The 12,084-nt window shown below is 41.2% G+C and overlaps 1 protein-coding gene across 1 annotated transcript in view; it reads left to right on the plus strand.

Annotated features, from left to right (window-relative positions):
* Positions 1 to 2,248: 2,248 nt before the first annotated feature.
* The window catches only part of LOC109466294 (non-lysosomal glucosylceramidase-like), a 20,523-nt gene continuing 10,687 nt past the window's right edge, over positions 2,249 to 12,084 (plus strand). Inside the window, 7 exon segments of the mRNA XM_019764002.1 lie at positions 2,249 to 2,480; positions 3,427 to 3,530; positions 5,377 to 5,465; positions 8,736 to 8,851; positions 9,219 to 9,437; positions 9,873 to 10,115; positions 10,662 to 10,764. Of these exon segments, the coding sequence (XP_019619561.1) occupies positions 2,391 to 2,480; positions 3,427 to 3,530; positions 5,377 to 5,465; positions 8,736 to 8,851; positions 9,219 to 9,437; positions 9,873 to 10,115; positions 10,662 to 10,764 (964 nt within the window). The 5' untranslated portion in view covers positions 2,249 to 2,390.

Consider the following 12,084-nt stretch of genomic DNA (forward strand, 5'->3'; position numbering starts at 1 on the left):
CCTCCTGGATTTTGGGTACGGGAGCATGATATTTGCTTTTCTTGTTGATTTTGTGTGGGATTGACATGCGGTGAACGTTATCAAATGCAGTTTTAGGGCTTGGAAACCCAATTTTTCAAAGCCAATATTCTAGTTATGTATCTACATACTGACTTGAAACCACACTATCCCAATGTATATTGACCCTAAGGGAGCAAAAATTCTAACGGAAAATGGTTACTGGAAGGGCCCAGGGCTGATTTTTAGGGTGCAACTCAGAAAATAAAGGACTCATCTCGGGGCTTGTCTCTGCTGTTTTCAATGCCTAAAGTATGAAATGCTGATTCAAATGTGCTAATGTGAAGCGGTATGTGTCAACATCACAAAGATGGCCTTATTCAGAATATTTCCAGTTTTGCTGCCTTGAAATCGCATTGGATGCCTTTAGTCTTTTTTCCGCTGTTTTGAAAGGCAAGGCAGTGACACGGCAGGTTGCAAAAGGCAGATAAATAAAAATCTATGACCAGGGCCAAGGCGTTATACATAGTCATACACCGTTAAATGTGCATGGTATATGAACAGATTCACTCGTATTACATTTTTATACGTTATTAATTAAAACTGTAAACTGCATGGCATTTCAGAAGGCGTTACTTGCGTTTTGACCTATTCAACAGGGCATGCATGGAACTAGTCAGTTAGTTCATGTAATCTAGAATAAGGCCACAGCAAGTAAATGTTATGGATGAAAAGATATATATGTGATGGTGGTACATATGATGTTCCCACTGAATCAAAAACCATTCGTACAATTATTGAAAACTTATTTTTCAAAGTTGTTTCGGTAAAAAAACTATATCTTGCTTAACAAGGTTTATGATGTCAAAATTTGAAAATGTAGGAATCTTGTTTTTTTGGCCGGCCGTGTTTTTTTTTCTTTCTCCCTATCGCATTAGATTTGCAGTCTGCAGAGGATGTCATCCATAGAATTTACTTGCTGTTGCCTGGGTGGTACATACGTACATCTTTCCAAGACACAGGCAGGAAGTTACGGTAAATTGCCGCTTAAGTCGATGGCCATGGCGCATTCTGGCGCGAATCAGTTCCTACCTTTTTGTTCCTAAATAAAACCATCGCCCGAGAGACGCTAGCTTCCCAGTAAACGATCGCCGAGATCACTCGAACCAAGTGGTTGGCCATTAAATGTCGACAGGCACCATGCGTCACTGGAAGTGCTCGAGAGAAATTATTTGTGGAAAAATTGGTGCTTCTGCTAAATGTCGGCGGGTGGAAATTGCTCGCCTTGACGACAAAACTGTCAATTTCCTGTGCCGTTATTTGTACTCGGTATAACACTTCACACAGCGAAACTACGTACACGGATGTGACAAAAAGGTTATGGAAGAGGTAAGATCCAGTGTGAATTGCTTGCCAGATCACTGCACCGACCTTTATACATCTGCTAACATGCATCTTGTTTTCCCCAAAGTCTTTTCTCTCCAACAGCCGTCTAAATAGTTCCGTTCCCTTTTTTTCAATAAAAAGATGTTTGTTTTTTCTTTCACAATTGTCTTTCCAATTAAAAAGGACATATACCTTACAAATTACAGACTGCCATCCTGTGAATGAAGAAAAATCTAGATCTACATTTTTAAAGAGCAAACCTGTAGTCTAGTTAATTGGGTTAGATATAGATCTCGACGCCATGGCCACATGAGCATGGGTACAAGATAAAGTTTGTTCGTTCGTGTTGTTTGTTTGTTTGTTTGTTTGTTTGTTTGAACAAAATCTTTTATTTATGAGAAGCGCAAATCAGCTCGCAGGCCGTTCACTACATGCACCGAAAACGCCCCCTATCGAATTAAATGTGAAGAGCACGAATACGAGCAACTCGAGGAAACGGAAAAATGCAGAAATGGAGAGATGAAGGAAAAAAGCTAACATTTTATTTTGCAACCATCGGATTCTTGGAAGAAGGTACAAGCCTACATGTACGTATACTAGTGACTCTACTTGTGTAACGTTAACATTTATATGCTGTAGTTCCTCAGTTTTAGAGCTACTAGTATTGCAAATTTACAGTGTAAAATGTATGGATAGATATGACACTGCACGTCACTAATTTGGAATTTAAAGCGCATTACTTAAGTGCATTAGCATCACATATGTTCCGGCTACTGTGCCTCCAGTAAAATTTTACCCTTTCAGAGCCACAGTATACCTAACATGACGTCACCATTCCCTGTGTTTATCGGTGACGTATTACACAAACACACAAGTCGCCGGCAGATCAGGTCAGACTGTTTCCATTTTGACAGCTTACAGTCGGCTTTTGTCCCTCGTCGGGGCTTCTAAACACAGTGTCGTCTGGGGACAAAAAGGCTCGACTAAGAAGGAAATCTTCCAGGAACATGGGTACTCGACAGGAGCTGTTGTCGGGCGGCCCAGAGGTGCGCAAGCTGGAAAAGCTTTTCCAGTCTGGAGCCGGCGTTCCAGACCAGGTCAGTGGGTCGACTGTGCACTGTGGTTTGGGTTGATGGCTAGCCTCCTGTGCAGGCCTCCGGTTGTTTGGGAGTTTTGATACTGCGTTCTGTAGAATTTTTAACGCGTTCTTTTGCAGGCCATCCTACAGGCCTGTACAACCAGCCGCCCAGAGAAGGTCTGTACCCACCACCGTGGTGGCCGGCAAAAGAACGCGTTAAAGATTCTACAAAACGCAGTGTCAAACCTCCCACCCGCCTGGAGGCCTGCACAGGAGGCTAGCTGAGGGCAGTGATTTGATACTGACAGATGTCCCATAAGGGAATTGCTATATTTTGACAGGATTTTTTTGTCGCCAGCAAACAAACACCTACAAGTTTTCAACCATTTCCTTTTACTAAGTGCAAGTGTTACGGCGTAAACATTACCGACTTTGACAAATAGTCCGACTTTGCATTTGGTTACTGCAATAATTTTTGTAATGTTAATAAAAATATGCTGGCAGATGTTGGCTTCTAATTTGCCAACAATGCATCAGATAAGATCCTGTAAATAGTGGAAAAATGTGCAAGTTATTATATTGTCTTTAAGGATTGACATGATAGTCCTGTCATAGTAGATCCCACATGGCCACACACAAAGAATCTTTCTGATAGAAATCACTGAAGAGCAAATACATGTACTAGTAATGTTATATGGAATCCATACAGAACCAAGAATCATATCTCGCTTTAGCCTGGTTACCAGACCTATTTTAGCTCCCAAGTCTATAATCTTCTCCGCAAATTTGGATATAGACTCAGGAGCTAAAACAGGTCTGGTAACCAGGCTAGCTTTTGGACATCTACTATGTACGTAGTATCATCTGTTCAGACATGTCCATGATTTTTTTTACCTTCGTGAATGGAGGTATTGTTTTGTCTGAAGTCATCTATTTACTAGTACATGGTATTCCCCCCCCCCCAGGGTTGGAGAATCCCCCTGGACCATGAGTTTCCGCGGAGGAATATGAAGCCTAATGCCAAGCCTCGCTTCAAGCAGTTCAAAGATCTGTACGGAGTGTTCTATAGGTGAGTATGAGTATGATTATGTTTATTGTCATAATTTATGTGATAATAATAATAAGTACTTGATACAGGTGTTCCAGCCTGTGTGATAACCAGGAGTATCACACGGGGTTCCGTTTGGTTATCACATGGGCTTCCAAATGTCCCATAAAATAATTCAAGCACGTTGAATGCATTTCGAAAATTCGTACAATATCTTGTTTAGCTATAGGGACCGACACCAAATTTTGGCACATTTCACAAATTGAAATGAGTGTTTCTTATAGCCTGTGTACCATCTGGTTAGTTGACAATGTGTACATCTGCACCCACAGCGGTTGGTGTGTAGCGACTGTGGGAGTGGATGTAAACTAACCAGGACGGTGCCCAGGCTATGTTTCTAGGGTGAGAATGACACAAATACAATACTGTAAGTCTACAAATTTCCGCGGTATATGTAGATTCGCGGAATTCGCGGGGACCTCTGTGCCGCGAATCTATTTCCCCGCGAATATGTTTTGCGTAAGTTTGCCCCTCTCCCTTCATGCATTCACGACGGACCTCAAGTTTAACCGATTTTTAACACAACTGATAACACATGCGATCCACAAATCACTCCAAATCAACTTTATTCTTAGCAAATGTACGTACAGTATGTTGAGTATCAAAATTATTCAAGTTATACTGATATCAAAAATAATATGATTAGACACCGAATCGCGATACTACCCCACTGGCCATGTCAACCGCAAATACCGCCCGCCGGACATGCGCTCGCGGGCGCCCGGGCGCTTGAAAATTGTGGGAACGTCGGGCAAATCTACAAATATTTTGATGAAAAATATAACTGCTGGTATCTGAGAAATGTTATTTGGTTCTCTTTTGCCCGTGTTTTTTTTCCTTGTTTTGATTGATAGAAATGCTAGCGTCGGCCAAAGAGGAACCGAAAACGGCGACCTTTGCATACTTCCGGGTTCGGTTTGAACGACAAAATCCCGCTGAAGACGGCATAAATTTGCTTAGGAATATATATTTTCCCGAAAGATTCTTTTGATTATGTATTTCTTCACTAGAGTATCGATGTGTAGTCGTTCAAAATGACGTTTTAGCGCTTATTTTCGAACAAAGAAAATTGCTTACACGCGCGTCAGATATATCGATCGAGCTTTACCGCCGGCACTGACGAAACAACCAATCAGACACGCGCAGCGTGGACACGTGATGCAAGATTTGCATACTGACAGAGCATGCAGGCAGCCTTGCGCGGTGCAGGAAACAAATTTTTGTGCCGCATTTAAGGAGATAAATGCCGGGACACAAACATTTCATATTTTTAAATATGCACTTTTATAATACAAGTTGTTCTTTGAATGGCCAAGGAAAATCGCGAATCTAAAAATACCGCGGATTGTCCATTTTCCCGAAACCGCGAACTTTAGGCCCCGCGAATCTAAAGAGACTTACAGTATGGCAATCTCATTCTCACAGACTCAGGGTCAGGCCAGAATCCCACCCCAACAAAATGCACACAGCATGATTTGTCAGTGGTTACAAATTATATTCTTTGGTCACTGTTGATCCTTAACCCATCTCAGTTTCCTGTGGTTTAAATGCCATCGTTTAGTTCTTTTCAACAACCCTAAGTTGCCAATGAATAGAGTCTAAAGAAAACAAATATGTCCTTTTGTCTCTTAACACATACCTAGTACAGTTATTCCTTTGTGACATCAAAATCCTGTTAGCTGTGTTAGTGTTAGAGGGCCATGGCATTAGTACAATGTTTGTAAAAATATAGTATTGCATGCACAGAATAGTTGTTCAGTTCCTTTTATATGGATTACCGTACCGTAATGTTTTTTTATTCTCCCAGGTACTTTGTCTGGTGGATAAAGAAGAAAAGTTCACACAAGAAACCAGTCATTGATAACCTGAACCCTGTGCAGCTTCAACAGATTTACGGTAATGTATATAGAACAATGGCAAGAGAATCTCCTGGTTGATTTTCACATGGACAGCTTAGACTAAGTTAGAGAGGACTCAGGATACTCTGTTAAGGCCTAGGAAAAGAATGTTGTGTTTCCAGTTACCCGATTTACCCAACAAAAATCCCCCATCCCTAGCCTTTTTTTGTTGGGTCAGTGGATTTTTGATATGACAATATATAGTTGGGGTACTGGTACACTGGACCTAATGTTTTGGTTTAATGTTTAAGTTGAAATACCAGTATACTGATGCATTTCAGTGTTATTAACTGCATTTGTTGGATCACAAATTGGCTAAAATGTGTTCCTTTTTTACAAAGTGAATCCTGAACTACCAACCCTAATTTTGTCCGGACTGTGAAAAGGAAACACAGCATTAATTTTCCCAGGCCTAACTTTCTTAATTGAATTTAAAAGTGACGTGAGAAAAAAATTACTATGTTACATCAAGGACCTTGGTTACATTGTAGTTGATTTTAAGGTTGCATGTAGGTGCAGGTAGACATGAGAAATACCTGCACAGCTCAAATGGTGCATGTGCACCGAATATTGATCCCTAAAAAGGGTAGGAATAAGTTCATAAAATGTATAGTATACAGTACCGTTCGCGTTATAGTTACCCTAACGGCCGTTACTAACGCGTTTTTTTCCGTTACTTTTCCGTTACTTTTCCGTAAGTTTTCCGTAACTTTTGCGTAAGTTTTCCGTTACTTTTCCGTTACTTTTCCGTTAGACTTCTGCATTCATATGCAGGCCGCGGTAACATCACAGAATATTGGGAGGAGTACTAATTTACCTCATGCGGGGCGGGAAATTACCGATACACACCGCTGGAACAGCGGAAGGAACGTTGATCTAGCCTGCATTTTACTATATTGTAACGTTTAAAACGTTTTACGATCACCGGCGCAATTCAATTAGATAGACATTTTCTTTTGTCACTGTTGCCCAGGCAAGCGTTTCTATAGTTTGTCAACTTTGTTTTGCTGTTTTTCTCTGTTAACTTATTTTACCACCGAATAAGCAAACCTAGATGATCTGAAGTTATAACGTTAAATGCCCCGGTCCGCCGTACATAATAGGCGGCGGGCGTGAGGTAACGTTAGGGATGTGCAAAAACATCGTGGAAAATTCCTATAACACTCGAAAAAAGGCAGCATATTTACACGTGCCCACCAACATTTTTATGGCTAATTATTGACCAGTTTTGGGGAGTTTTGTTATGTCCTTGGAGTTTTGTTTAGAGTGGGACGTAAAGCCGTGCCGCCACTCCGACTCCATGCACTTCCGTGTTACATTACGTTGTATGTGACCAACAAAATTACGCCAAAGGCGCCAAATCCACATGTACATATATTTTTTTTCCCGAAAATTCTTTTGAGTACGCATTTCGTCACTAGGATGTTGCTAATTAGTCGTAGAAATAAGGTAGAAACCAGCGTAAATGTGGCTCTCTCGAGATCATTTCGCGCGGGGAAGGGCGCCCCAGCATGCAACGGGCTTCGTTCTAGCCAATCACAGCGCAGGTCATCTAAGGTGAACCAATCAGAGCGTAGCTACTTGCATATTATAATGAGCATGCTGTACACAGGGCGGCAGCGGCCAGGGCGACCGGCCCTGAGTGCGCGGGAAATGTGTTTTGCAACTATATTTTTACGGGGATTTTCTGACGTTTGACGCTGACTTTGGCACGATATGATCGCACTACCATGTACACGCTACCGTAGGCGGCAAATGAGTGGTCATTTTTATATAATCGTCGAGAAATTTTGGCGTTATGCACCCGGAAGTGAGCCGATCTCAGTTTGCGTTCCCTCGATTTTTGACAGTTTCCCCCCTCAAAATAAGAAACAAAACTACCGCTATTAAATAGAACCATGTATTACAATTATCATTTCAACATGATAGATCTATTATATATTCCTTTATTAACTATGATATCATCATGGTTGTGGAAAGTCCTCAGCTGGCGAACCGAGTCCTTGCGCCGGGAGTGACGGTACATTTTACCGTGAGTATTAAAGCCGCTAGTACTAGTAAGCCGCGCGCCTTACAAAAATTATAATAATTTTTCTTTTGTGTCAAAAACCGCCGTGAATTTAAGGCATGAGTTACCGATTTATATTTCTTCTACGGCAGATATTTCTTGTTTCGTCACGTCCCATGACGTCCTGTGAGAGCGGTAGGCCGCCGCTGGTACAAAATGTACAAGACATCGTCTGCCCACTGCTACACTTTGTTGACATACATTGTATTACACAACGTAATTTTCCGCTAGAAATAACTATAGAATAGCATTAAAAGATAGCACAATTCGCTTCACACAGTCGACACATGGATAAACCACAAAGTTATTTTACGAATCACATGTCCACTTGCCTCTGGTGCTGTTATTTTTCAAGGGGCAACATCGCAACACATTAGCGGACGCCCCAGGAGGTGGCAAATTGCTATTGTCTTGTCGGCGCGCAAAACAAACATGAAATCCGACCCTATCACATTAACGCAAACGGTAACGCGTTAGAAATAATTTCTGACGATTTTCTAACCATTTTCTGACGAAAATCTAACCAAATACTGACGATTTTCTAACCATTTTCTGACGAAAAAATAACTCGTTAGTAACGGGGTACCCGGTTAACTATAACGCGAACGGTACTGTAGTTCAAGCCCTGCACCAGACATGTGCTTTTAATTTAACATACATGTACTTATTATACTAGACTAAAGTGTATCAGTATCGTTAACTGCATTGCACTCCTGGAGGCTTTCGGTCTACATAATGACGACTGTGGTTTTATGACACCCAGGTGTCCCTTTGTTGTATGCTTCATACTGTATGATCTTACACCATCTAACCCCCGACATTGTCTACTGTCATGAATAAATAATGATAATTTAGGAGGAAGAGGGGAAATTAATAATTCATTTCCATTTCCATCATCAGGGAGGGTCAATTTAATATAAACTTTATCCTTTGTATAGTTCAGTAATACGTAGTGCATAAAAAGTTTCTATTTCATTTTATCGCATTGAATATAATAACCACCAATGAAATATAAAGAAACACTGGCAAAGTATGAGTGGTGGAGGTAAAACTTGTCTGGTGCAGGTAATTCTCAATGTAACCTGCACCAGTGCAGGTATGCAGAAAAAGTATTTTCGATTAAAGTAGGCATACATGCATACTTCAATCTTATTGAGGCTATTTACTGACTCACTGTATCCATCTGTCCCATGTACCCAGGTGTACCATTAGGTGGTCTAGGCTGTGGGAGTATATGCCGTGGCTGGAAGGGTGACTTCTGTAGGTGGGCACTGCTACCTGGGATCTACAGCTATGACATCAAAATGGCCAACCAGGTAAGGACTGGTCTACAGTGAACTATAATTAGATAAATTCAGCTTTTGAGTTATAGTAAAGATAAAAGAACAGAATCTAATCAGTATGTTCTTCATTGGAATTTGGAAGGTTTGTCTCGTACCATTAGGAGTATGAATTTTCGTACAGTGTAATTATACTAGGAAAATTGGTATACAGTATATACTAGTATACAGTATATACTAGTATACAGTTCATTTCTCTCTTTGTTATACAATCTACATTTTATTCCTCTGTTCTATTCAAATTATGATATTTACATATTCTTAAAGTTTGTCCAGGGTATTTCTTCTGCTTTCAATATTTCCATACCTACAGGTTTTCTTAAGTTGCAACATTTTTCCCCAGTTTACGGTGTGTATACGTAGAAGAGGGCAGACGACGTACCAGCAGGTTCTATCCACCAGACACCCCTCGTGTCTGACGGAGTGGAACTGGAGCTACAGCCCCGCCCACGCCTACTACCACGCCCTGTACCCCCGCGCCTGGACCGTGTACGACTTACCCGGGCAGAACATCACGCTAACATGTCGACAGGTGTCACCTGTGCTGCCACATGACTACAAGGTAACATTGAGCAATTCCATTATAGGTGTACTTGCTTGTACACTTTAAGTTAGGTATTTGTTGGTCATAGTAAAATTTTGGTTGCCTAAATCATGAATAAAAAACAGTATGTTTGTTACTAGGTGTTGTCATCAGCCATAAGCCATTTCATATTGGTCATAGCTTTGCCAGTAGGGATTAAATCCCATAAACACTAAAATCCTATTTACACTGAGACCAAATGGAGCATGCGTTTTGTTCGAATGACCGCCAGCAACCCCAAATGGAACACATTCAGCTTTAATCCTATGCTCCATGAAAAGATTTTTAACTAGTACATGTAGTAACAAGATCATTGTCTTATTCTTAACTTTCTTGCTATATACATGTGTAACAACAGAATGAAAGAAATATTGTCCTTCAATGAGATTACATGTCAGACATTAACATTTCCAGGATAGCAGCCTTCCTGCCGCTGTGTTTGTCTGGACCGCAGAGAATCATGGGAAGGAAGAGGTAGACATCAGCCTGATGTTCACCTTCCAGAATTCCATTGGAGCTGAAACCGACCTCTCGGGAGGTCACTGGAACGAACCATTTTCCGTCAATGAGGAGGGGGTCCACCCCGTATCAGGGATATTGTTGCATCACCAGCATAAGACGATGCCTTGCACAATCGCCTTAGGAATACCGCACAAGGTATGGAGAGGAGTGAGAGTTCTGAGGAGAGTTCTCTTGTGTACTTGTAACTTGTCTTTATCTTGGAATAAAAGTTACATTGTGACAGTAAAGATTTCTAACCACCCAGACAAGTGGTCTTCTTATACAAAAAGCATGGTGACAAGACAAGACAGAGAAGTAGTAAACCACAGCAAAATCTCTTTTACCTATAATTTTACAATAGACTATCCCATTAACCTACATGTATAGTGACCCAGATGGCACCCCATGTACATTGACTGTCATGCTTTCAAAATCAATGGCAAACTGGCCGATTCCATCAATATTTCTTGAAAATGACATGGTTGAATATCACAAAGATTGGGCCATGTGCGATTCCATTGTGTCAGGTGCAGTAATGCTGGACAAATGGCAAGTCTGCAAATGCTGACATCAATCATGTGTCAATGGGGAAAAAGTTGGAATGAGAAAAAGCAGTCATTATGGCCAGATGGCCGGCTCATAGAGATGGTCACTTGGGCTTAGTTTGACTGTACATCAGTTGAACATCGTCTTTTTTTCCAGGACGGCATCAGAGTGACCGGGAGCACGTCGTTTAACCCAGCTGGTTCTGGGAAGGAGATCTGGAGAGATCTGATGTCAGACGGAGAACTGGGGTCACCAGAAGGTAACCCTGTTACTACACACAATTGTGAAGACCATTGATTTAAAAGCCGTCCAATGCAATTTCAGGGTGGCAAAATGAAAAAAAAGAAATTTTCTGGATGAGGAAATCTGTCTGATATTGACATCTACTATCATTTCTTCGCACATTAATTTGCTTCTTGAAGTGTTTGAAAAAGCCTCAAGACAAGCTATGTTAGGCATCTCTTTATTTTTTGGTTGCCACCCATAAATAGCTTGAAGCTTAAGATTCAAAACAAGCAACCATTTTCCATCAGCAACATCACATTTTTGCCCCAAAGCTATCAGTATGCTATGGGACAGGATTTATTCAACTTGATACATTAAAAGAATGACAAAAAAATTCACTTTGAAAATCCAGTAAGTTTGTCCCCTGAAATTGCATTGGATGTATCATTAAATTTCCTTATGTGGTTGAATGTGCTCAGAGATGATGCATGCAGATGTTCATGTCTGTCCACAGCCCCCACAAACAAGACAGTGAAAGGAGAAGCGCTGGCCGGGGCAGTCTGTGCATCCTTCAAGCTGCCTGCAGGTGGGAAACAGGACACGGAGTTTGCTCTGGCCTGGGACATGCCCGTCATCAAGTTTTGGTGGGTCCTGTCGCACCTACAATAGGTAAGTTAACACATGTGTCTGATACACATAATATGTATGTATGTGTGTGTGTATGTATGTATGTATATAAATATATATATATATTGTCTGACAGTCACTTTGCTTTACCCAGTTGGACTTATTTTGCTTGCTGTGCATGATAGATCACTATCAAGGAAAGGAAAAGGAAAGACCATATTTTTAGAAAGGTAACATTTGTAAAGCAAATGCATGCATAATGTTTACCATCACATTTGGTCTGCTCTCTTAATTCTTATTCAAACACATTCATATGGATGGTGACAGGAGTCTAAATCACTCCTGCTATAAAATTGCAACATGATGTAACCCAATGCTAGCTACCATGGTGACAGATGTCTGGTTCTAGTCATTGACCTTTTGCCATTGGTTATCAGGCCGTAACCTAAAAAGTGGTCAGTTATTCTAATAACCGACTGTCTTGCTGTCCCAGGTGGTATACCCGCTGGTTCGGGGAAGATGGGACGGCCGCCCCCAGACTTGCTGCTCACGCCCTCAGTCACTACACGGAGTGGGAGAGAACCATAGAGGAGTGGCAGAGGCCAGTTCTGGACAATCAGTGAGTTCCTCATTCAACTTAGATAGAGAGAAAGAGACAGAGAAAGAGAGAGGGAGAAAGAGAGAGAGAAAGAAAGAGAGAAAGAGAAAGAGAGGGAGAAGAAGAAGA

This window comes from Branchiostoma belcheri, unplaced genomic scaffold, assembly GCF_001625305.1.
Source record: "Branchiostoma belcheri isolate BF01 breed outbred unplaced genomic scaffold, Haploidv18h27 scaffold162, whole genome shotgun sequence".
Classification (NCBI taxonomy): Eukaryota; Metazoa; Chordata; class Leptocardii; order Amphioxiformes; family Branchiostomatidae; genus Branchiostoma; species Branchiostoma belcheri.